This window comes from Eucyclogobius newberryi, unplaced genomic scaffold (genome assembly GCF_026437365.1).
Source record: "Eucyclogobius newberryi isolate DKJ021-1_F unplaced genomic scaffold, fEucNew1.0.hap1 SCAF_12, whole genome shotgun sequence".
NCBI lineage: Eukaryota > Metazoa > Chordata > Actinopteri > Gobiiformes > Gobiidae > Eucyclogobius > Eucyclogobius newberryi.
In genome coordinates this window covers 15,879,261-15,906,627 of record NW_027315746.1, presented here as the reverse complement: position 1 = coordinate 15,906,627, position 27,367 = coordinate 15,879,261, and the positions used below count along the sequence as shown (strand labels likewise).

The 27,367-nt window shown below is 39.7% G+C and overlaps 2 protein-coding genes across 2 annotated transcripts in view; one reads left to right on the top strand and one right to left on the bottom strand.

Moving 5' to 3' along the window:
• The window catches only part of ctnnd2b (catenin (cadherin-associated protein), delta 2b), a 149,650-nt gene extending 133,053 nt beyond the window's left edge, over positions 1–16,597 (top strand). Inside the window, exons 16-24 of the mRNA XM_072440958.1 lie at positions 1,388–1,570; positions 4,887–5,060; positions 5,821–5,971; positions 10,199–10,433; positions 11,825–11,909; positions 12,112–12,238; positions 13,330–13,458; positions 13,740–13,816; positions 14,321–16,597. Coding sequence (XP_072297059.1) covers positions 1,388–1,570; positions 4,887–5,060; positions 5,821–5,971; positions 10,199–10,433; positions 11,825–11,909; positions 12,112–12,238; positions 13,330–13,458; positions 13,740–13,816; positions 14,321–14,578 — 1,419 coding nt within the window. The 3' untranslated portion in view covers positions 14,579–16,597. The remainder of the gene's footprint in view (positions 1–1,387; positions 1,571–4,886; positions 5,061–5,820; positions 5,972–10,198; positions 10,434–11,824; positions 11,910–12,111; positions 12,239–13,329; positions 13,459–13,739; positions 13,817–14,320) is intronic.
• A 2,740-nt stretch (positions 16,598–19,337) lies between these two features.
• Positions 19,338–26,229, bottom strand: ankrd33bb (ankyrin repeat domain 33Bb). Its single transcript, XM_072440994.1, has 5 exons — positions 25,323–26,229; positions 22,989–23,118; positions 20,684–20,824; positions 20,460–20,623; positions 19,338–20,382 (listed from the first exon to the last, which is right to left on the bottom strand). The coding sequence occupies exons 1-5, from the start codon at positions 25,806–25,808 to the stop codon at positions 19,723–19,725; spliced, it is 1,581 nt and encodes a 526-aa protein (XP_072297095.1). The 5' UTR covers positions 25,809–26,229; the 3' UTR covers positions 19,338–19,722.
• Positions 26,230–27,367: the final 1,138 nt, after the last annotated feature.

Sequence of the window (27,367 nt, the reverse complement as noted above, 5' to 3'; positions counted from 1 at the left end):
TGCCTTCCAGCGTGTTATTTTTGACAGTGTTCAGATATTTCTCAACCCAGATAGCCAGTGACACAGAAAGATGTCTTTGGAGAGAATTATGTTGTGTGTGCGTGTGCGTGTGTGTGTGTGTGTCTGACCCTGTTTGTCCCCGCCGCGCATGTGGCTTATTTGAAGACGACTCAAAAGGAGATGTGAAATATTAAATCCACGAAAATCCTTCAGCAGATCAAAGTGTGTGACTGTTCAGTGCACAGAGACTTCCAACAATAGGATTAGTCTGTGTCGGTGGCACTGGGCTCACTGTGAAGGCGTTAGACATTTTACACTGTATTTAAACAACTTATCACCTCATGTGTGGGTTATTAATTATCATATGTAATAAAGATGACGTTTTATGTGTGAGCAATAAAGTCAACTAATAGATATCACACAAAATAGACTTTTTTTTTAAAAATACTCAGGTTTAGTCATATTAACTTGACTTTTCCTGTTATGCACTCCATTTTGAGGACCTTTTACCATAAAATATTTAGTTTTTTGCTTTGAATTGTTGCTTTATCGACAGCCACCTTTTTAATCACTCTGAAATCCATTGACAGCGCCAATAAATTACAGTTCAATTCTCAAAACTGACATCCCATTACAATACTGCCCCTGATGGCTGGAGTAAGTATGCTTTTTGCTAGAGATCAATCTAATTTCAATTTTTAAATAATAATAATAATAATAATATTAACGTAGGGACCTGTACACCAATTTGAAACTTATTTTCATTGAAACAATTTTTTTGTAGTTTGAACTTGAATAAATCAGGCTTAGAAATGAAGAACAACAAATCATACAGTACAGTCACAATGTTGTTGTTTGGTGTGTGGAGGTGCTACGTGAAGCTCTGATTTTTATGTCGATATGAGAGAAAAATGCATTTTGAGAAATCTACTTTTGAATTACAATGTGCTATAAATCTCAGATGCAAGTTGATGGAATAATAAAACACCTTTAGGTGCAGATTGGACAATTGTGTGGTTTCCAGATGAAATATGTTGAGAGAGCAAACTGACAAAGAAAAAGTTGATAAAAATGAGTTTAGCCTGTAGTGTCTTGCCTTTATTGATTGGACATTAGACATTTCAAGTAATTATTCAAGTTTTGGAAATGTTGCTTAATGGCTTGTAACACTCTCTTGAAATAACTTTAGTCTTTAATTCTCTCGTGCAAAATCTCAGACTATATTTGCATAATCAAGGTTAGTTTGTGCCAGATAACATCTTGTTTCCAGTCCACCAACCAGAAGCAGTCTTTATCTCCTCATGTTCTTATGATAGCTATTATTGCGAGCTATTTTCTGCATCCCGCTCCACTCACTCGTTTGCCCTCTGCCCTTTCGTCCCCTCAGACTGTGGAGAACTGCGTGTGCATCTTGAGGAACTTGTCCTACCGTCTGGCCGCAGAGACCTCGCACAACCACCAGGGGGGTTCAGAGGAGCTGGACGGTCTGCTGTGTGACACTGGAGGAAAGGATGGCGAGAGCTCCAGCTGCTGGGGCAAAAAGAAGAAGAAAAAGAAGGGACATGATCAGGTAAAGCTCTAACAAACAGTGTGTTATTTCAAAGGAACAACGTCTACTAGAGAAAATAACTATGTAAATGTGTGTGTGAGGATAAAGGCTTGTTGATGTAGGACCTTGGAAAGACAAAGTAGAACGTGTCCCACTGTCCCACTATGACTGTGGACAGTGTTTGTTATTTAGGGCTTACCAATGATAAAACTGGCACATTCAAGCCTCAATTCTTAAACCGAACATCTTTCTTCAAATGAAAATGGGTCAAGCTCCAGTTTTGGGGGGATTTTTGTGCTTTGTGCGTTTTTCCAAATATGAAGACTGTGTAACTGTGGTAAAATGTTTATAATAAATGATCAGAGGTGGAAGTACTGATATTGCAATACTGGTGAATGCAAAAATGTATATTGCAACAAACTAAAGATATTTCAAAAAGGTTCTCCATCTGACATATATATTATGGTAAAGTTTTTTTTTTATGAAAACTTTACCTTTTACAGTCTAAATTAGCCTTGTTTTTTGTCAATTTTATTTTTAACCGAGTTTGTCTAATACAAAAAGTACATTCAAATACTGCACTATATCCATATTGCAGTACTTAAAAAACATCTTGCATACAACAATAATTTATAATATCATGCAGTCTTATTGTGAATCTGCACATGCACAAAAAGCATAAATAAAGAGAATATTATGAAGTATTTTTTATGCATTTGCCTCTCTATGGTTCATATTAAAATGTTCTGGATGCAAATTATCTTCTAAAAGTGAAAACTAATATTTTCTTCCTTGATCAATCACAAACTTTCCTTTCATCAAAACCATCACTGATTGTTAAGTTGCAACAAAGAAAAACAAGAACCAATAGGCCGTATTTATACAGCACAATCTCGCAATCAATCATAAATATTCCCTTCAAAAGCATATTTTTATCCTTTTTACAGTGAAAAGTCTTGCTTAGAACTAAGTGCATAATGCATGAGCGCGCTGTGGTGATTTGATGAGTATTCTCTCTGACATAGGTCAACAAACGGTCAATTTAACTTTGCATACTTGAAGAAAACAGTTCACAAAGCATATGGAAAATATTCCTGCGCATTTGGTTATTTTCAGCCAGGACTTAGTTATCTCCATGATATTTCTATTGTGCATATGCAAAGACATGTAGCACGCATGACTGTTTCACATTAATTTCAAAGGGGTACATACCGTATGTTATAGGTTATAAGCAGTTTGCCCAGTTCATTTTAGGTTCACACTTTCTAATGAATATTTATAGAAACATCACAGCTCAAGGCTCACTTTGATATTCATGATGTTGTTTGCACATCTTCTGACATGCACCTGGATTATATGTAGGTATCTTCAATGTATACAGCCTATATAGTCATAATAGACATCAGAAACTGTCAAACGTGAAAACCACTTTGATCTCAAAATGCTTCTTGAACTCCTCTTAATCTGAGCTTTTAAAAATACACTTTAAAAGAAACATCAAACATGACAGAGACTTAATATCCTCAAACCTGTATCCAAAGAGTGATTTTTACGGTTGGAAGCGCTCGTCGCTCGTCGCACTAGACCTCAATTCGTCTAAAAATATCATTACTTGAAAATCTTTTAGAAACGAGAGCGTCAAAATACTGCTCTCATCTCTTGTCATGGTAATAAGCAATCAGCGACACATTCTGGTGGCGTGGCACGCGTCTTTTTACGATCCGTAGTAAAGGCTCAATTGAAAACCAAACATTTCCGGTAGATCAGGAAGTCTGAATCTTTTGCTTTTTATTTATCAGTTCTGGAGCAGATTGAGGTGGTTTGTGATAGTGACGAGTCTGGCTTTGGACCAACCGCAAACTTGTACTATATTTATGCAGAACGGGCAATGTTAAGCTAACCGTATTGCGAAGAAGTCAATCATAAACGCTCCAAAATAATAATATGTGTCACGCTTTGGGCTTTTTGTCCCTCTGTGCCTCCACTCCAGTGCAGCTGCGGGTGATTATCGTCAAGTACAGTGTGTTGGCGAAGCTCGAAATGAGGGCAATAGACAAGGCAGTGCGGAGAGCGGAGAGCGGGGCGGCGCATCACAACATTTTAGAATCACGTCGAGCAGGACGACAGGTCACAATTGTACAGTGAAATTTGCATCTTAAGATTGCAGATTTGTCAACCTGGTTTACCGCTACTGTCTCGGTAATTGTGTGCTGAGGCAATCCGCATGAAACAAAAACTGGCACAACGTTCAACATCTTATCTCGCGGTGTAAAGAGACGAATGCAAATAGATTTTCTTTTTTTTTAACAAAAGCTGTTAAAATTTGGTGCCATTTTTCAACTCCAAAACTGGGATTATTGTCTGATTAAACAACTTTAAGCCATGAAATGAATATTGCAAGTTTGTGGCATCAATCCTAAATGAATATCAATAATGTTCAATATTTGTGGATATAAGTTTAGATGTTTCTTTCAAAACACAGAATCTGCCATAGTTATATTGGCTCCTGCCCTCCATCTCAAATAATAATCATTTAAATACATTCTAGAACGCATTTAGTTTTTTTTTTTTTATATAATTAGCCAAGTATTTTCTTGCAGTAATCTCATTTATCATATAGGCTAGGCTTGTTTTCTTTAGTTCAGGGGAGCATTCTGTGCTAAGCCTAAATTGCATCTTTGTTATCATTATAGTGACTAATGTTGTAGTAACTATGACACTTTGGTTTGATGGGAAAACAGTATGTACATTAAAATGTGTTGTATTGTTGCTTTGTTTTTTTTTGTTTTTTTTCATATTTTTTTATTTTATTTTACATATACTTTACAACAAAGACAATAAACAGGAACAGCAACAATAACAACAGTAACAAGAAAAAACAAAACAAAAACAATACATGAATGAAATAAACAACCCACATGCACACACACATATAACATAAATAAATAACTAAATAAAAATACAATAAACAAGAGTGAACAGAGCTTTGTGACTAGGAAAGAATGCTTTTGTTTTGTAAGATTGTAAAATGTCTGGTTAGGCTGTGTGTTTCTGAAAAAGGCAGAATATTTCAAAATATCAAAAACCTGACTAACTTTCAAGAAATTGCCATACATTACTATACTAACTGTCCCTTTTAAACACTACAATGCATCATTATACCTTAAATATACACATGTTAGTGTTGCCATATTGTTTTTCGGTCGTGTAATCCAAGTAACACTAAAACCCAGCGCTCTAATATTCTCCCCTATCCTCTTTCTAATTGTTCCCATCCCCAAACCACATTATCTCTGGTGTTTTGTCCTCAAGTGCATCTCTTCTTCTCCTTCCGCAGTGGGACGGCGTGGGCCCGTTTCCAGACTTGGCAGAGCCCCCTAAAGGCATCCAGATGTTATGGCACCCGACCATCGTGAAGCCCTACCTCACCCTGCTGTCCGAGTGCTCCAACCCGGACACGCTGGAGGGGGCGGCCGGGGCGCTGCAGAACCTGGCGGCTGGCAGCTGGAGGGTGAGCAACTGGGCAGCCGCCACCTTGGATCCCTGAGAAAGGGCAATGTCAAAAGCTTTGGAAAAATCTACAGAGGACAGGAAGTCAATGTAGATTACCCGCCAAATGGACTGACAATAACAGAATCGATGTCCTAGCAGGGCAATATACTTCTGGATTCCCTGCAGGATCAATAGTATCTGTCTAATCTAAACAACATACTGCATAGGCTGGTAAATCAAGTGACCTTTGAAAATGGCACAATTAGGCTCAAAATTAACACAATAACACATTTTAAATTAACAAAAGGTTTGCCAAATGTTTCAGTACACCTTTGTAGTCAGAATATATTATAAGTAAAAACAGTGCTATTATTTCCTTTAAACTCTATTAACTAACTTTTTTTTTTTTTGAAAGTGCTGACTTCTGAATCATCAATAAGTGACATTCCATAGAACATTTAGTGACAATTTTCATGCAACAGCCATATCAAACAATCAAGTTTAAACAACATTTAACAAAATTAAGGTATCATTATTTGTCCAATAGTAACCGTTTTATGGTTACGGTTTATAGGTTAATAGGTAACAGTTGTATAAAATTGTCGAACTGGGGAAAAAATAGATATAATCATCCTCACTATCATTTAGTGAAATGTGTAGTTCAACCTTTCGAATGAACTTTAAAGTAATTCTATTTATTTATGATTTATTCCTAAATATATCAAACAGAAGCACTGCCCTCTGCATCTGTTTGAAACGCCTGTCTTGTCCGTGTGCAGTGGTCAGTGTACATTCGAGCGGCGGTGCGTAAAGAGAAGGGGCTGCCCATCCTGGTGGAGCTGCTGAGGATAGACAACGACAGGGTGGTGTGCGCTGTGGCCACCGCGCTACGAAACATGGCTCTGGACATCAGGAACAAGGAGCTCATAGGTAACATATTGTGTAGTGTTCCCTCACATTCACAGAAAACATGTACATGACTTGCACATGTATCGCATCCACATTCGGACTATAGCAGGTCTAAACCCGAGACCAAATCTGGACTAGACCTGGACTAAACAAGGACTAGAACAGGACCAAATCAAGTCCATTTCAGTTTAGGACCAGATTATTCAAATATTAAGCCTTAAAATCACTTTACATTAGTATCTGTAGTGATAAAGTTTCATTAGGTTTCAGAATGAGGAAAAACGAGGACTGTTGCCTTTAACGATTAACGATTCAAGACAAAATATTCTGTCTTTTGAATAGGGAAGAGTCCTGAAATGTTGCCTGGAAAGAGGATGCTGAAAACCCATGAGTTACTTCACTTTAAATCAGTTGTCTGGGGTAATTCAGCGAGTCGCCTTGTGATGATTAACCCTTATAATGGAATTTTTTTTTAATGTATGACTTTCCCAAAAAATGTATGACTTTCCCAAAACATCATCATTAAAATCCAACCACTGGGCTCTTATTTTGTTGTTTGTTTCTACCCTAAATAACCAATTTCAGCACAGACTCAAATATTCTTTGAAACTACTATTTATCGACTTAAAGCATGTGTCACCAGCTTTTCATTTTATTATTAAATAATAAAATGAAAAGCTGGTGACACATGCTTTTCGGGAAACAAAGTCTGCAACTATGTGACCTTGACAACAGAGAAACCAACCAAACAATGTGAACGCTGATGGAAGCTGCGTGATCGTCATTTAGAACATAATTATTCGTCCGTCATCGAGCTAATATTAAAGGACACAGATACAAGTCTGATCTCTGTAATGCGCGAGTCAATCCACCTGATTATTTCACGCTTTTCATTGGAGACCGGCTCTGATGTCTTTCCCCCAGTCCCCATACCAACAGCCACATGCCGCCTTCCTCTTATTGTCTAAAGCTGGAGGCAGAGCACCAGCATGTGTCCATTCATGTGCACTGTGTAGGCCGCCGCGCGTTAGTGTTGTACAGTCTTTACCGTGTAATACCGCCCCGGGTTCACGTGTATATTCTGATTTGAACATATTGTCGTCTTGTCTCCTTGTGCTCGTAACACGATCAGATCTTGTTAGAGACGTAGCATATTGTGTAGTGGACCCTCTCACCACCTCTGCATCAATATCTACAGTATATATTAATACTCCCGGCTAATACAGGCTAATCCACAACAGTTTATTTGCAAAAACAGAAGATAAATGTGTTGAAGCCTTATGATTTAATTTTTTCTAGCTCTATTTTTATCATATTATTTCATCCCTTCTTGAGCAAATCCCTCAAAAAAACAACTTTGCAAAGTCAAAACCTTTTATACATACATTTGTTACACATTTATTATACATTACTATACATTTTATAGCAAAGACAGCAGCATTATTGACTCAAAATGGAAAAAAATAAAGAAGTCACATTATTTTAAGATTTCTTTGGTCGATAATGCGTTTAAAAAGTCTAAATGTACAATATAAATCAAATTTGACGAGTCGATTAATCGGAAAATCGCTGACCAGGGATGTCAAGATTATTCGATGAATAATGATTATACAGTTCACAATATAATTGTGAGAACTAACCAAATCTTTTTAGATGGCCGTTTATATATATATATATATATATATATATATATATATAACTTTGAATTCAGAAAGTTTGATCTCATAAAGTTGGAACAGTAATGTATTAAAATGAAAGAAATTTAAGGATTTCACTTTTGTTTTGTCGTGTCAATAATCATGATTAATTGTTATATGACGTTTATTCTGACAATCTGTGACTAGTTGATTAAAGGTGGTATGGACGATTTTTTTCAGCAATTTTTTTATCATATTTCCTCGTGGCGTGGATAAATCATCAATGAAGACTGAGAAAGACAGTTCGAGATGACGCAGAAGTGGACAGAAATCTACGGGAGACGAGAGATGCGATGCGCTCCGTTGCGCTAATAAACAAACGCACGTGTGTGTTGTATCAGTCCGCACGGGGGAGTGGCATGCGCACTTCCACCTGCGTTCTCAAATCGCCGAAAAATCGTCCATACCGACTTTAAGTCACTAATCAACTAGTGACTTAATCACTAAGTCACTAGTTGATCGATAGTTGCAGTCCTTCTAGTTGTTGGACTAGATTTTAGTAAAAATATCACTATTAATCAAACAGTGGCTTCAGTATTCAGGGCCGGCCCAAGCCTTCAGGGGGCCCTAAGCAAAAACATTTTTGGGGGCCCCTCACCACGTCATCAGAATCAGTTTTATTGCCATTGTCAGTAAACAATTCACATATGGGAACTTTCTTCAACGCAAACAAAGCGCACCAAAACTCCAGGGCATCCGTTTGCCAGTTAGTTTATTCTCAACACCTCACAAGCTCAAATATTGATAACTTAAATCCCACAATGCAACTTGGTATTCCGCTGACATCACCTCTACTCCCTGTACAAATAACACACGTCCCAGATATGTTTTTGGGCGTATTTGTGGGCGTTAAGGGTCTACAGCCACATTAGCACATTAGTTTAAATTAATGAACAGGGGGGTCTGGGGGCCCTCCCCCTGAAATTTTCAGACCTTTTTTGGGTCTTCTGGTGCATTTTAATGTTGTCCAACCGGCTAAAGTAAGAGTAAAATGTTGAGGTTGTAATGCTATAAAATGATGATGTGATGAAACTGTGCCAGGAGAAAATGATTAAAGCCAGTTATTAATACATTAGTGTACTTAATTACTCAATACAATATTGGCTATGAAAAATAATTATGGTCAAATTGATTCATTTTAACTGAAAATGTAAAACTAATAGTTATCCTTACTAATTTATCTTTTACAGCTCCCAACTGTTCCTTCTTGCTAAAGTGACAAAACAAGTTATATTAAATTAAACAAATGGCATAAGCATTGCTTGATTAACAATTAACACTGATAAAACAAACAGCTTTGCCACTTTTGTATGAAAATATATAATATTCTATAACAGACGTAATCATAATATGTCTGGTTATTTTTCACTATCAATTTATTATAATTTATAACAAATAGTCTAATGATGCTTTTTAAATAAATTGAAATGTTTTATTGCTCTATTAAAAGTGAATTACAATATAAATGTTTGTTCATCACACACTGGACTCTGTGTGAAACAATGCTGCGATGTGATTGGCTGATGCATAAACCTTTACATTCCTCTTATTCCACTTTAAGAAGTCAAAGTCAAACAGACATCACGAGTCACGATTGATCTCACACATGGTGTGAGATCAATCGTGATCAATCGTGATCAATGTGAGAGAGGGACGCAAACTCAAACCCGCTCATCTCTAACTGAGGCTGCTCAGGGGCCCGGGACAGGGGCCCGGGACAGGGGCCGCACACTGTTCACTCCAAAGTCTCACATCAGAGGTTCTGGACGAGACGGCGCTCGTCCGGACCGGATCTCCGCCACTTTGTGACCCGGGGCATAGAGGCCCCTCACCGGCCTCACCTGCAGCTCACACTACGGGGCTGGTGTAAATGTTAAGCTTATTATCTTTCATTCAGACACATATTGTGCGCGGTGCAGAGCTCTCGTCGCCTCCAGCCTGAGCGAACTAACGTGACAGAATCGTGTTGTTTCAAACAGCAGCATTAACCGTCTCTTTGTAAGAGAAGTTCAATACCTGGAGAGTGTTGTTGAGTTTGCAGTTTCTTTACATCGTCAAGAAGTTTCTTCTTTCGTTTTTCGGCATCGGGGGGATATATTCCTCTGGACATGAGGACCACGTTCTGTTGTGTTTATGTTTTGCTCTCGTTCTGCTCGCGCACAATCAGCGCAGGTTTGGTGCCTTAGTTGCCAGATTGTCATTACAAATAAATGCGGTTTGTGCGTTATATGTTACCGCTGTGTGCGCTGCCGCGCCAGCAGCGCTACTACACTAGTGGCGCACGGGTTGCCAGATTGGGGGCCCTATTAACGCCTCGGGGCCCTACGTGGCTGCTTAGTTCGCTTATAGGCTGGGCCGGCCCTGTCAGTATTAGTCATTTTAGGCCTAAATGTATTAAATGTGGAGCTGAAAAGTTTCTACTGCTGACAATTGCCACTCTATAAGAAGTTTTTTTTACTGGCCTCTCGCTGCGAACATCCCCCTACAGTTGACCTCCATTACTCACCTCTCGCCCTCCTTCTTCCCTTCTTCCCTGTGCGTGTGGGCTCAGGTAAATACGCCATGAGGGACCTGGTGCACCGTCTGCCCGGGGGGAGCAACAACAACAACAGCGGCGGCGGAACCAACAGCAGCCTCGTGTCCAAAACCATGTCGGACGATACCATCACAGCGATCTGCTGCGCTCTGCATGAGGTCATCACCAAAAACATGGAGAACACTAAAGCCCTGAGGGATGCCGGGGGGATTGAGAAGCTCATAGGCGTCGCCCGCAGCAAAGGAGACAAGTAAGAGGAGTGCGGAGACGTTTGAAGGCAAAGTTTGAAATGAGCGGGTGTGACTTGCATCTCAAGTGGAAAGTGAATAGATACTTTATTTATTTTACTTTCTATCTATACAAGTACATTTACAACCACGTGTGAAAATTGAGAAATGTGCCAACTTCACCCAAATTACCTACAGAAACAAGACAATTTAATTTGCAATTCAAGGGTGTCAAGTGAGGACCGTTGTCTTATAATGAACAATTTCTTATCAAAATATTGTATTTTTTTAATGTGGAAAAGCTCCTCAAAGTAGAACCCACAAATTGCTACTCTAATTGTAAAATAAATACTCACTTTTTATGCCTCAGAAGTAATCAGTTTACTAATACTCTTGTTGTAGATGCAAAGGTTTAAAAAATTGAATGCATTATTATTATTATTATTGAGTCCTTTTCCATCTTTTAATTGTAGTGGCAGCATTAAAACAACCTCATGACAGCTTAATATTTTTGCATTTCAAACTAAACTTTAAAAAATGCATCTTCCCATAACCTCAAACCAAATGATTATTTTGCTGCGCAGTGTGTTGTTTACCACAGCAGGTCGCCAACACGCGCCCCGCTCTGAGAAAACACTATGTAGGTCGGGACACACAGCAGTTAATGTGCAGCATTTGAATAAATTGTACTGGGATTATGCACGGCCTCAGCGGGCGATTCCACTGTTTAAGGAGAATATGAACACATCGTGACCGCTCTACATCAGCCACGAATGATTAGCAATGAAACACGATTTTTCAGGATTTTGAAAAGATTCTGGCTTTTGTTGATAGAATAGAATAAGTCTTTTATGCATTATTTATCTCACACAATATTTGATGTGGGCAAGGACGAGCCAAATGAGTCCAAAGTTTGCGTGACCTCCAAACTTTACCTTTGTTTTTTCCCCTCAAGCCATTTATCCCTAATTGTTCAAACACAATATAAAAAGTTGAATAGCTCAACTACATCCCATCGGAGTTGCAAATATTTGTGACAATCAGACTCCTAGAATATCAGTGTCATGTGATTTGTGTCACGCTTTGTCTCAAAGTGTCTAAATCTACCCGTTTAAGTTTTTGATAAAAGAGTTGTGCAGAAATGACTGGATGTGACGTACATTTTCTTGCATTAGCGGAAAGATTTACATCACATCCAGTCATTTCTGTTCTACTCTTTTATCAAAAACGATGTAAGAAATGCAAGAGTGACTGAAATATGCTTCCCCAATACGTAACGCAGGGAATCTAACCTGTGCGAACGTATATCTACTGCATCAGATTTACAATAATTCAGCGATTTACTGTTATATCACTTCCCAAAAGGCTGTTTAAGTTTTATTCTCTATTGTTTTTCTCCCTACTGAATTCCCAGACATAGTCCCAAAGTGGTGAAGGCAGCGTCTCAAGTCCTCAACAGCATGTGGCAGTACCGGGACCTGCGCAGCCTCTACAAGAAGGCAAGTGAATCAATACACATCACAGGCAATCTGCTTTTCCTGGACCACTATTTTCAAATACAATTCTGAAATCTATAACAGTTCAACATATAGTCTTTATTGTTTCGGTAAATGATTGCCGAATTCAACAGTGATGTCATTAATCATGCTCAAGGCTTTGATCTTCAGCTTCATTCTTTAATTTAACCTGCGTCCTCTGTAGGATGGATATTCCCAGTACCACTTTGTAGGCTCTTCCTCGACGATAGAAAGGGACAGACAGCGACCTTACTCTTCGTCACGCACCCCTTCTATCTCTCCGGTCCGGACATCGCCCAACAATCGATCAGGTCAGACCCCACAGCGCCCTTTCACACACACACGCACACACACGCACACACACACGCACACACACACACACACGCACGCACGCACACACACACACACATACACACACACACACACACACACATGCATTGGCCCCAATCCCATTTGTGCTTTCATCACTCAGCCATTCAAGACAGAGCAGTCGAACCCACACTTCTTCTCCACAACTCAAGTTTGCTTTAACCTTCACACGGCGACAGGCTCCAACTAATGACCCTTCAGTCTGGGAGGTCCTTGTGCCGCAGCTTTTAAAGGTTGTTTATGTTCAATAAGTTCGGGACTAGCACGGGGCAAATGCAGTGTTTGGGTTGTTTTTTTTGTGTCCAGCGATGCATTTAGGTCTGTGAGTCCCCTTTGAAGAGTTGGAGAAGAAATATTCATTAGGTTTGTTATGTCTAGGTCACGTTTTAGTTAAGTTTCATTTCATTTCAGTCTTATAGTCAGATCTGTATTACTGCTCCAAGTAGGAAGACAGCATCAAGATCGGTTTAACTCAGCTGACCAGACGCATCACAGGAACATCATGTGACACTAAAACACAGGTCTGACAATAAGAATACATCATTGTCACTCCAATTTTTAAATATTCATGCAGAAGCTTAAGCCGCCTAGTCCAAATATTCTTGTGGAGAAAATCTGTAATTTGGCTCGTAGCGTTGGACATTTCGATCCAATAAACACAGTTTTGTTCTGATTGAAAAGTGAGAGAATATGCAAGTTATTCTGTCTCAATCCTCTGATTATTCTGTCCACAACTTGTTGACTTGGAGATGTGTTGGTATCTCGGGGTGCTTTTAAACTATTGACCACCAAATGTATTCTTTTTGTCCACCAATATGAATGTCTTAATTAATGTCTCTAATGTGACCACCGAACCATCTCACCACCCACCAATCTTGTCATTCTCACTGGAAAACCCCATTTCAAAACAGTCTTTGTTGTTACATTTTAGAAAAGGCTTCCGGCTTTCAAAACCCCACAGAGAAATGAAAGAGTTACTGGTTGGTTTAAAAATACATTTAGAAAATATTCATATTGTGCGTGTTGTGTGTAGCGAGTGCGCCTGCTTCCCCCCGAGAGATGATGGCACTGAAGGAGAGGAAGGCGGACTATGAGTCAACGGGGAACGCCACGTACCATGGCAACAAGGGCGATCACACATCCCGGAAGGACGCTATGAATGGTGAGATTTTTGTAGTTGCAAAAAACATGCAATAATTTAGTTGATCTTGTTTTCTATGTCAAATTATGATGATAGTCTTAAATTGTACGTGCAGATTTGAGATACTGACCACATTTATAGCCTTAGCGGTGTCTAACATACATTAAATAATTGGGACAGTGGATGATTTGCTAGAATTACACATTTCAAAACAGAAATTGCTTTTATCTTTTGCTTTTCAACCGAACATTAATATTATAAAGTCACAAAAATATATGAATGCCGTGTTTGATCTTTGGCAGCCCAAATCTCGGGAGGATCATCAACACTTCACAGAGGAGCGTACGTGTCCCCTACCGATGACCTCAAGTATAACCAGGTACGATCACCGCTTGCCCAAATTGCATAAAGATTAAGTCGCAATGAGCTGAACCACAAAGAGAAAGATGTTACAGTAGTTGAAAGTGCTACTCTTTTGTTTTTTGTTGCTCTCTCTCCGTTGTGTTTGCGTACAGTAGCTGTAGTGAAATGAAAATGCACAGACCAATGCAATTCCCTCATCCAGGAGTCATGAAATAGGCAATGGAGAAGTATAGACGGAAAAGGGCAACAGTCAATATAATATATAAAGGTTAGAGAATGAAAATGACATCACTTTGATGAGTTTGACACATCTGGGTTGAAAAACATAATGCTGTTTCTAAGTTTGGGCTATCAAAAGAATGCATTGTAGACTGAAGATCTTAACCTTTGATAATATCACAGTGACAACATGGCACTCGGCAATATCACGTTGTCGTTCGATTCCTTTCAAAATCTTCAATTCAAACCCTTTGTACGGTACATATTTTCTTTAAATCTATTAACTCTTTGTGTTTCACAGATTGCATCTCAAGGCTTGCCGTCCGAACCCTACCCTCCGTTCCAGAACCCTCCTCCACCAGATGCCGGCAACTACGAGGACCAGGCCTTTTATGACCCCCAGGCTCATCCGGGAGGGCGCCCCCCGCAGGGCGAAATGCACCTACAAGGCCTCAAATCCACTGGCAACTACGTGGACTTCTACTCAGCCTCACGGCCCTACAGCGAGCTCAACTACGAGACCAGCCACTACCCGGCTTCTCCGGACTCCTGGGTCTAGACAGGGAGCACTGGGGAGGGGCCTATGGAATACCCCCCGCCCCATTCTTCTTGTAGCATCAACAGTAGCAGGACAATGAGACAATGTAAAGAGGACTGAACACTCCTGCAGGACACAGAGGGACACAGGACGGAAGAGGAGCAGCTGTGCATGTGCATGCCACCACCACCAAACCTGACGACACATTTCGTTTTTGTCTTTAGTTTGTGACACACGATGCAACAGACAGGGGGCGCTGCTGCACTGACGGCCCCTGAACGAAGAATGTGAATGAGTCAAACGTGAAAATACTAAAGGTACGATGAATTTGAGATTTGATGGTTTTTGGAAGTAGATGGATCCATTATGGGGATGTTTTGTCAAACAGACTGGAAAGTTTCATGGATTTTCAGGAGTCATCTGTACATACGTGTTTTACAGTAGTAACATGGCTTTTAGTATTGTGAAGCACAACACGCAGCGCTTTAGGACATGTAGGACGTCTGTTTGCTAAGATTTTTTTCTTTGGCCTCAGTGCGACGTGGACATTTGTAATTTGTTGAATTAGTTTCTTATTTCTACTTTTTTATTCTGGTTGTATAGTATTATATGTACATTACAGGGATGTCTATACATTGCACTATTTTGGTGTCATGTCGGGCCTTCACAAATTCACTACTGTACACAGCCAGTCCATTCGTCACTCACAATCTTCTCTTATCATGGACTTGCTAGAGGGGAAACGTTGTGCCCATTCATGTCTGTAAGGTGCTCCTTTTGCTGCCCTACACACTGGCTGCCATGAGGAAAGTAGTAGCATATAAGCCTTTAATGTAATGTAATTTTCATCTTATCTTTTCACCCGTTTTTTGTTCCTGTGCTTATTGTGTAGGCCTACATAACCGTGCCAAAACGAGAGGTCAAGAGGTGGTTTGATAAAGGGTCCAATTCAGCCGAAGATTTTGGCTGGACATCTTAAAACGCTTCAATCAATACTAGTTTGTAAATGCTATGGCTTTTTCTAAATGGTTTTACTGTCCATATTTCACCAAGAAGAAAAAAAAATAAAAAAAGAGCAACTATGGAGGGACTGCGACTGAGCGGAGACGTGCCGCCTCCAAAGCTGTACAAAGTTAGTTGATTTCTGTGTTGTAAAATAATCGATGTTTGAAGTACAAAAAACTTTTCTGAGGGATGGCTGGCAATCCTAACTCCATGGTAGACAAAACTGTTAATAGAGTATGGATATATATTATATAAATATAAATATATACTTTTTATGTGCAGACGTGGATGTCACTTATAGCAGCAACATTATGGAAAAAAGACAATGTAAAAAACAGCTTCATGTAGGGGTTTGGTTTACATTTGATTTCCTGGTCAAAAACACTCAATTGTTTGTCGTGTAATGTTGTTGCTATGTGGAGTAGAGTAGAGCGGGGCCCATGGATCCACATTGTCACTGCAGCGGTCACAAAACGGTGCTACATCTGTGAGAGAAGAACAAGTATTCCCCAAAATGTCTGTATTAAAACAGTGCACAATGTTTGTTGCATACGGAAACAGTTCGATGATAATAAACATTTCTAAATGTTGGACTTTGAACACCATCGAGTTTCGTTCAAGTGTGTCTCTTTGATGCCTGGACCCAGAGAATGCATGGGTATTTCATCAATGAAGCCAAAGGAGCTATTTATACTCCAACACTGGTCATGAAAACCTGCCAGCAATCTCAGACTTGACGTGATATAAAACTGCCAAAAAAACCCACAACTTCTGTTCTTACAATAAAACGCAGATGATTAAGTTTGACCAAGAGAAAAATTGCTTTATTATGTTTTCAGTCCAATGTGTTTTTGTGTAGAAAGCTCCTGGTTAATCTTTGAATCTTTTAAAAATGGCCCCACCAAACACTGAATGAACGCACATCTGTATGTCTTTGTGATCCTTTGGCCGAAATGTATTTGAAAAGAAAATTGTGACTCTATCGCCTCAAACAAATGCAACTGCTCCAAAAATATAAACAGATCATCCAAAATATCTCTGATTTTGTGTGTTTTTTTTTTCATTTTGTTTTTCATAGTTTCCTCTTATTTATTTATTTCACCATATGTTGAGGTTTATTTCCCCTAAATCTATTAAAAGCTCACCTGGGACAGCCAATCCATCACAGAAAACATCTCATTGTTTTGTAGTGCCCAAGGAGAGACACCCACATGGTGCATTCAAGGACACTTCACCATCTGGGTATTTGTGGTCAGTTGCCAAAGAGCGGTGCACTCAAATAAGCAAAGTTGTAATGTTAAATGGAGTGGGTCGGAACGAGTCCAGGGTCCAGAGGATCTAGGCCAATATGTAATGCTATAATGCTGCATGGAAAGTTACAAGATGGATTTTCACTTTAAAGGTTGTTTGGATTCTGTCAGTTCATAATGTGTTGCAAAATTGTTTTCCAATAATATGTTGGCTTTATTTGTTTGTACCATGTCAAAAGTACTTATGCAGATTATTCATTATTAATAATAACTTGGGCTAAACATGAATAATCACTTGTTCACAATGCATTCTAAAATATTTTAGTCTTCTGCTTCTTTGCTAAGCCCTGATAGTGTTTCACAGTGTGCGCAGATTATTCATAATTAATAATAACTTGGGTTAAACATGAATAATCACTTGTTATCAATACATTCTAAAATATTCTAGTCTTCTTTGCTCAGCCCTGATGGTGTGTCACAGTGTAAGTGTCTGAGCCCCATGAACACAGTTGTCTCCAGGTTGTGTGTGCGCCTCTTGGGTCAAACAGGACGCTAATATCGGCTCAAGGGGGCGCTCTAGTGGACATTAATAGTAGTGCAAGTCTGGCTCAGGTCAGAGTGGCAGCCATTTTAGTCTCGGAGGCCCCAGCACGGCCCCGCGCACATGGGCCCGCGCAGCAAAGGCAGTACTAGGCAGTAGTCACTGGGCTCAGGTTGAAGTGTTCAAAGCAGAGCCACGTGTCAGTTACACTCTTCTTCCTCCTCTTCACCATCCACTTCATCCTCCTCTCCATCTTCCTCTTCCTCCTTATCTCAGGTGAACCACAAACACATGTCCCCCGCCCCCCACTGCCGGAGCCAAGGAAACTGGAGCTTGTGAATACTTCCACTGGCACCGACAGGTCCCATTAGAATTGTTCAAATAGGAAACAGATTTGGGTCAAAAAACAACACGACCACAGTTTTTTATTCGGCCCATGCTTCAATAAATAAATAAATCATAGACCTGAAGTGAAGTCGGGTAAATTGAGCCAGATATAAATGAGCCGATAAGGTTTAAGCCCAGTGGTCTTTAAATTTGCACAAATACAGTATTTATTGTTGCCTCTTCTGTATTTGAAAAAAACAAAAGAGGCAACAAATTGTGACCAGTGCACTGGCACACAATTCATATTTAAGGCTGATAATTCAATAGATAATTCAATAGAAATTAGAAAATTGTTGGTCTAGCTCCAACAATTTTCAAAAAATAACATTTTGATGGTGGCTCAATTTACCTACTTTTATCTTCAGGTAAATGTGACCATTTCAGCTATAATAAGTCACCATCAGACTTGAGCACATATTTTGATTGTTCTAATTGCCTAAAATAAATGTACATGACCAATTGTTGGAATATAATGCAATACATTTTAGCCCGAGTGCTCCATTGTCATAGATTGTCAGCAGATTTTGTGTCATATCTTTGAGATTCTGCTTCTTTCATTGTTATTATGGCCATAATCATTATCTAAACAGTTGTTCACACAGTTAGAGCAGAATTGTTTGTAAAAACAGGAGTTGTACAATGACTTTCATCTTCTGCTGGAGTCATGGCACATGGGGCATTTCCCGGTGTCTTTGGACATTAAATAACACCTAGCACAATTTTCCAGATGGTTTCAGGGCTGCACACATCTTAAAGCTGGAGCAAAACGCCTCTGAGCTCTGTGCAATGTGCTGTAGGACACAGCACCAGTGGAAGCAGAAGGATCTGCACTGCCTCATTCAAGGGGAGCAGTGTGTAAATATTACTATTACTATGAAAGTATAAAAACGTAGTCCACCAAAAATGAAATATTTTAAAGATCCCTTTGAGTAACTTTTTGCTGAAGTGTGGCTCATTTGACCTGAACATGTTGCTCATTTGACCTGAACATGTGGCTCATTTGACCAAACCTTTCTTAAAATTATTGTCCCAAAAAGTGGCTCAATGTACATGACTTCACCCCAATAAAGATATACAAACCAAACTACCAGAAACATTTCATAAAAGGTTGGATAGAATATAGTTTGGACTAATGGACACTATACAGTATTTATCATTGCATTTACCAGGCATTCTATGGGCTCTTATTAGTGGGTGGTATTATTGGTTTACATACGCTGATCTGATGTCATCTAATCAGACAGGGCAGGGCTAAATAATAAATGAAATGAAGAGATGCTTTCATGGAGAAACAAATTTATTTGAAAATTAGACAGAATATACGGTAAGTGAATTCGCCATTTTCTCACTTCTGTCAAGGTCTCGATGCTGTTTCACATCTGCACGAGTGTTGTGCTTATCCAGCTTTGGTGTTCACATTATAACAACTATTACATTGAACTGATATTTTAACAGCTCTATGAAATGAACATAGTTGTATGTATTGTCGTGTAATAAGGAGCCTAAATACAGAGAGAAGTTTCTTTTCTCTCTTATCGCTCATATGGCTCACATCACAACTATTTTTCCTACTGTCATTTGTCATCAAAAACAAAACACAGTAGCAGAATTAAGAGGACTTGATGGGGATTATTTTAAATGTCAACTAGTCAGTGTTGAGCATTAAGCTGTTTATTCTTGGCTGTGCTTTCAGATGCTGCAAAGCTGTTCCAAAGCTGCTGTGAGCCCGTCCTCAGCCCCCTCATAAGCCTATTTTACCTGGTGTGTACACTATTAACTCTAAAATGCTGCTCACATCTCTCGGTGTAAAAAGTGTTAATGTTGCTCAAATGAGAACCAAAGATTTAAGCTGCCTCAGTAAACGTGTGTTTCCAGTGCATTTGTAGATGTGAAAAATAAGGCCACAGATTCCACAACCTCATTCTTATCAAAAGGTCGTTGTTTACACTGCACACTGTAGGTCTTTGTCAACACTTCTAAGGTCACCTGCGTTTCATGCTGAGTAGAAGTTTCCTTTTCTCTTCCTCCTGTTTCCTCTCCACCTTCTTCATCTTATAGTCCCACTTGGGAACCTGTAGCTGGTTCATGTCTCGGCCCCTGCGTACTTTGTCAGGTTTGTAGGCGGGATTGTTGGCCTTGCAGAGGCGCACTTTGGGGATGATGAGGCCGGGCCGGACACTGGCTCTGCGGAGCAGGTGCAGAGGCAGCAGACTGGCCCTTCTCATGGCCATAGAGGAAGCGGCAGCAGCCATGTCTGTCAGGATCTGAGGCTGCAGACTGGCCCTGCGATCCGTGGCCCGAGGGATCAGCTGGACCCTGGAGTTCTGGAAGAACCTCTTGTAGTGGTTCAGTCTCTCTGGGCCCATGTTCTTGAGCTCAGCCAGACGTCTCCTCCTCAAGATCTCCTGCACCGCGTAGCGCCTCTTCCCGATGCACGGAGGGCTGCCGGGGCTCACCGTGTGGGCCGCTGTGGCGATGAACGGACAGCAGATACTGGTGGTGGCACGCACCATGTGCTCCAGCACGCCATCGTCCAGCGGGGAGATCTTATTGGTGATGTAGAACTTATAATGGCAGCAGCTGAACAGGTTCAGCATATGCTTCCAACACGGTGTTGGCTTCTCTGCTTCAGCCACCAGCTCCTGACAAGGACAAATGAGATTCAATTTAACATGATATTAAATCTATTTAGATCCCTTTTGTACTAGCAATCACAAACCTCTAACATGGGCCACTCCAGAGGGAAGGAGTCGCAGAACTGCTCGGCACATGGCCGGGCCATCAGCTGGGTCATGAGGTTGGCCGTCTCATGTCGTCCAGTGAACAGAGTCCATTCCCGAGGGGTCAGCTCGCGCCCATTGTCCCGAGCCTGGACATCAGCCCCTGCAAATATCAGGTGAACGTTAGGAGAAAGGTTCACCCTTTGCCCTGGTGTGTAGTTACCTGCCAGCATGAGGGCACGGACACACTCAGTACGACCCTGCACGGCCGCCTTCATCAGAGCAGTGAAGCCATGACAGTTCCTCCTCTCCATGTCCAGACCAGGAAAGTAGTTCAGCAAAAAGTTGGTGATGAATACGTGACCTGAAGGGCACAAAAATAGTTCAATAAATCATAGTAATTTCATAGCTACTTGTGTCATATCATGCACTGCGCTAATTGATTGATTGATTCTAAAAATAGAATAGTGAAGAACGACAGATGTCTCTTATGTACCCGTAGGCACATATGATTTGGAGTATCACTATTGTTTTTATTTGATGAAGCATTAATAGTGCTAGTATCCCTGTATCTTACCACACACTCCATAATAGACTTTATCGTTAACATACTATATTTATACTTTATACTCATGTTTAATACAATGAGTGAAGGTATTCTTTTGGATGCTCAGTCACCTGTTCCCTGGCCGCTCACACTTCTCACACTTTTCTGTCCCGACTCCTGACAGACGATCGATGCTTGTTTTAATGAAGCAGAAAATGAAGAGAAGTCTTGGGCTATTCATCTTCACTCACTCATTTATCATGGTTAGCGCTTAACAGATCAGCGTGTCATGCCTGGTACTGTGGCATTGACGCTAAGAAAAGTGTGATCTAACCTTTTTAATGTGGCCTAATAACAGTGAAACAACTGTTCAGATGGACTGAAAATATAATGGTATATTCCACGCTTTCATTTAGGTCAATTTGAAAGTGATGCTGCAGCTTTCCACTCTAAATAGCCCAGTAATTGTTTTAAGATAAGAAAATCAATCAAAGTCAGACGGCTATCTTTTCATAAAAAATCCAATAAAAGTGTCTCATGCCATTCATCCACGACCAAAACATCCTGCAGTTTGTTATAGAATATCCAATGTTTTTTTTTAAACTTTAAATGATCTTCATTTAAGATGCCACAGTTAATTGTTTGAGTTTAGTATTTTTACGTATGGTATTAAAACCCATTAATGAAGATGAAGTTGAAGAGATGAAATGATGACATTCATGTGCCATTAGTAGTTTGATCGTGATCAATTATATTTATTTTTATGAATATAGCAAAAGTTACTTTTATCACAATTGTGACCTTTAGTATTGTGACTTACATGTGCTAAAACTTTGTTTTTTTGTTTTTTTTTGTGTTTTTTAAACATATAATAAATGTGAAATGGCTGAAATATAGCACACATTTATATCTAATTACATTTTAACAATTAAAAAAGTACAGTTTTCAGTGAAACTAATTTTTAATCAATACTGTACAGTTATTGCTCCAAAAAAGAAAGATACTGTTCTCACAAGTATACGAGGAGCAGATGGAGCATGATGAACAGGATCCTATCTGAGAAACCTTGGATGGTCTTAGGACTTTTTAATTGCAGCTAGAGCGAGCAGCAAATGTTGTTCAGACCACAGTGTTTCATCAAGAATTCTCCTCAAAAGTATTGCAAACCCATTTAAATTGCTGAGATGACCATAACACATATATATGAAGCAAATAAATATGTGTTGTCCTATATGTAGTTCTCTATACATGATACAACATTCACAATAGTGATGTTAAACATCCTAAAACACCATTGTATTCTGGACCTCATCTTTCTGGTCATGTGACAATTTACAGTAAATAAAGTAAATTGAACACAGTACAGTCACTATTGAGATCAATGAGTTGAAATTAAATACATTTATGAGCTTATTAAGCAGGGAACATTGATTTTCATCAAATCTATCAAGTCAATCTAATTTGCTGCATGTCAATCCCCAGTCTATTCCCATTTCACGCTGCACTGTCCGGTCAAATAATTTAAAAAGCCTGTGGGCCAAAAATAAATAAATAACCAGTCTAACAAATTGAAAAAATGATCACTGACTAGTCAACTTCTAACACATTATTATAGTCATATCACAGAATATATATTGCTGCCAAGTGGAAGAAGATGGAAGGACATTTTGTTAAAAAAAGTGAAAAGTTAATTTGTGAGCTTGACTACAACTTGCTTCAAATTGTGTGCCTTGCAATAGATTCTAAAATATTGCTCTGCAAAACTTGTTCATTGGCATCAACAGCTAAAAATCGGTATCGGCTGAAGCAAATCCATATCGGACCATTCCTAAAAAAATCCCTTCTAATACGGGAGCAAGAATTCACCTGATTTAGCTACTATGCTCTTGAGGTGGACGTTTGAATGCTTTGGTTTGCTGTGGGTGAACTCTGGGTCAGTGGGTTGATCTGATCTGGGCGGAGCAGAGGTGAAGCGACTTACCTGCTTGTGCCGCGGTGATGAGTGCCGTGTTGCCCTCGTTGTCCTGCCAGTTCACGTCCAAGTACGGGCATTGAGACAATGCCATCACCACATCAATGTAACCACTGTAACACGCTGCAATAAGGCCACTCTGGGGACACAAGAAAGTGAATTAAGGTGAATTCACTGCTGCCCTACTTGCCCTCGACTTCTTTATTGTTTCGGGCCACAATTTTGGATAAACTCTTCCCCTTTAGGCAGTTTAAACCAGCTTTGAACACTATCTCATGACTACAGCACAGGGGGAAAGTTTACTCATGACTACAGCACAAGGGGAAAGTCTATGCTGAAGGGGAAAAAAGAACGCTGACTAGTTTTAGTGAAGCATGTAGCTCAGGGGTGTCCAAACTTTTTTAACCGAGAGCCATAGACAACCCAACAATGAAGTAAACCATTCGAAATGTTGCATTTGACATAGTTTTGATGAGCCTCCACACCTTTAAGGACTTGGAACATTAATATTAGGTTGGTTTATGTTTGAATGACCAATTTTACAGTCAAAAGTACTACTTTTTCTTGTTTGGGCCAACTTAGCAGGAAGCCGGAGGGCCAACAAAAACATTTCTGAGAACATTTCTCCTCATCTCTGTTCTTCCATCTAAAAGGAAACTGACATTGGAGCTGCTAGGAAAATATAGAGAACTTCAAAACCTTGTAGAGCTGAGGGCTTCTATAGGATTTTTCATTGTGTATATCTTATGTACAACTACTTCAATTTAAGAGAAGATGAAACATTCTGATCTCCTTACTGTAATAAGTGTGTATCTATGAATGCATATTTACACATACCGATACATTTTTGAGGTAGTGGCTAGATAGCAATAATGTAAAAATTGTTTTATAAGCTAATGCGTGTCCCATTCACAAAATGTTTTCTTGATTATGTTGAGTGTGTAATGGTTTTTACTGTATAATGTGTAATCAATCTGATGAATATTATGTCGATGATGATGATGATGATGATGATGATGATGAAGGGCACAGCATGATGGCACGGATGCTAGACTGCTCTTAACCATTTGTTTTATGTTGTTTTTAATTTGTTTCTTATGTCTATTGTTTGCTTATGTGGTAGTTGTATCATTTTACTGTGCACTCTGAACTTTTGGCACATTTTAGTAGTTTTCGAACAACAAAAAAGCCTATTCAGTTTATTGTTGTTGTGCCAAAAATCACACCAACAGTGAACTCTACGGGCCTCCTAGAATTGTTGATTTGGCAAACAGAAAGTCAGAGAATCCAACAATGTAACAGTAATTAGCAGATTAGACAAGAATTAAGCAGATGGATAACTCTAGAGCGTCCTCAAAATAACCCTGTGGGAAAAAGTAGAAATATCGGGGAAGACCACAGTGAGGGAATGATCCTGATGGCAAATAAACCAAACTAAACTGAGCAATTTGGCCAAAAATGTGGATTATTTTTCCCTAATATTATTATCATTATCATTATAAGAGAATATTTTTTTATTTAATTTTACACACTAATAAAAATGTAATTCGATATACATTTTAGTTAAAGCACTAACAAGAACCTTTAGTCTTCTACCATCCAAATAATGTATCTTTCTCTGCTCCAAACTGCATATTTTTACTGACATGAAGTACGTCAAATCGATAAAAACACAATTTCAAACTAAATTATTTAAAAGTGGATACAAAACAAACTTAAATTATTTCTGGTTCAAGCTTGGCATAACAACATCTTGTATTTTTCTTTGTCTCGTTGTCTTAGCTGTATCCTTGACACTTTGCTGTTGATACTGACCATCTGCTCAGAGCTTAAGCGCGCTGAGGCTCCTTTACCATTTAACCTTTACCATCTCGGCCTTCACAAGCTGCACTTAGAAAGCTCTCCCGACATTAACACACATGGGTGGTTTAAAAGTGTTTAAGCAATCCCAAGTCAATCCTTGTTCTTAAAGAAAAACCTCCACATTACTACATAATTGGGAGCAAATGCAGCAAAAAAGACAAATTTGGAAAAGTTTAAATCGACGGTATTGATCTTAAGTAGAGCTGTTTTTTAACCCTCAAAGTCGCTTCATGTACATTATTCATCAACTTCTCCCCACTATTGGTGACTCGTCTGCCCCTAGGCAAACTGGCAAAGATGTGGCTGAAAATCTGCGCCATCAGCCTCCAGTACAAATCACACCCTCACATGTCACGTTCATACAATCTAAGCTGCTGTGGCCTAATTGTACTGTAATGATAGCACTAAAAGCTTAAACATTGTACCGTGAGTGACCCATGTGTTCCACACTGGGCCTTAAACAACGGTTTGGTTACGTACTCTCCTGTTCTTGTCCGTCTCCGCCACTTCCTCCTCGTCCACCCCTTGGCGAATCATGATCTTGACGATGATGGCGTTGTTGTTGCAGCAGGCCTTGTAGAGGGAGATGGGCTCGGGGCTGTCCGGGCTTGGGGCGCGGCCATACCCCGTCCCATCCGCGCACTCCGGGGGGTAGAAGGAATCGTCCGAGGCGATACTCCGAGTGTCCTCGTGATCCGGCAGCGATTCGAAGTCCAGCTCTTCAAACTCCTGGTAGATATCGTCCTCGTCCTCCCAGTAGTTGCGCGTATACGAGACTTCAAATGTAACGTTCTCGTCCTCGGCTGCCACTTCAGACTCCTCGCCGTGTTCGTCGGTCGCTGTGATGGACATAAGAGGCGGACCCACGGCTGGTTTATTAATGCGAGAATCCCCCATGTCTCCACCTTTGGCAAACCCATTCTCTCGAACCTTTAACTCGTCAATTTGGTTCGCTGTTAACACCATTTACTCACTGTCCCACTGTTGTGTAACGCTTGAGGAGCACCTGAGTTGCCAGGTTGTTTTGTGACTATAAATGTTTATGCTGGACAAAAGGCTAACCGCATCCAACTTGGCAACGTTTGCAAGGCACAAAGGTCATCAGGGGTCATAGCGGTTGACAGAAGATGATGGCTTTCAAACAATATAAGCAAACACATTAAAAAAGAAAAGTATCTAGTTATACTAAAGACTATTTCTATACTATTCTATTTGATTTTAAAACATAAACAAGGATCCTGAAAAAGTGGCATTGCTGAATATGTCCAAAGTCTCGTGGATTCTTGATGATTGGCAGCAGATAAAGAGTAAATTAGTCCATCTTGTTGAAAGCTGTCGCTGTATTGAAAAGTTTTAATCTCACAAAATGTGGCATCGCGTATAAAAAACAGATTTTGCGTATAATAACCAGATCTCAACATCGAAAAAAAAATCTGCGTTGAGGAGAAGGAAAAAAATGTAACCCCAAATGAGTGGTCCTGGTTGAAAATTGTCTAGTTGAACAGTTACTCCGGTGCTTCCCTGTGGAGACACTGTCCAGCAATGAGATGAACGGCCTGCTCCTGGCTAATCTCTTTAGTCCTTGAGTTTACTCCCCCAATCCCAAAGTACCAAAGCTTATAGGTAAATGTTTGTTTTTTTATATTTCAAAGGTAATACACCACATAGTCATACCATTTATTGTAATGTATTAGATTCTAAGATATTTCTCATGGGTATTTTTAATGGTTCATTGTCATTAGTGCGGGTGCCATGCCGACCCCACCTCTGCACTGAACCAAAGTCTTACTTACTTACTGACCCACTCGAGCTGACCCACTAAGAACGGCTATGGTCATCCAAAGGCTTTAGAATAATGTCCTGGAATAGTTAGGCTATTTTAGTTAGTTTTTTTTTTTTTGCTCTCTAGTTAGTTTCTGTCTGGAAAAAAAAGCATAATAACATGTCCATGAAACGGAAAAACAACCTTCTTTGGTCACTGACTGATTTAATGTACATTTATGCTAAATAATCCATGGGTTTCAGAATGATGACACATTAGGACCGTTGCCATAGCGAACAGCAATTTAACACATAAGATGTCTTTTGAAGGGGGGAAATCCCCAGTATGTTGCAATCCATGAATACATTCCTATGAAAAATGCATTACAATTTTCAGATTCCCGTTTAGATTCTATAGCATTTCAGTAGATCAGGCATGTCCAAACTAGGGCCTGGGGGCCAAATGCGGCCCTCGGACCATTTTTTGTTGGCCCTCCAGCTTCCTGCTATGTTGGCCCAAACAACAAAAACTAGTACTTTTTACTGTGAAATTGGGAAAATTCAGGCATATTGATGATATACCAACCTAATATTAATGTTCTAGGTCTAATGCAGAGTGTGGAGGCTCATCGCAATTACGTCAAATGCCAAAATTTCGAATGATTCACTTTGTCATTCAACAAATTCGACATTGTCAAGTTGTTTTTGGCCCTCTGCCCCATATAAGTTTCAAAATGAGGCCCTAGGTGAAAAAAGTTTGGACA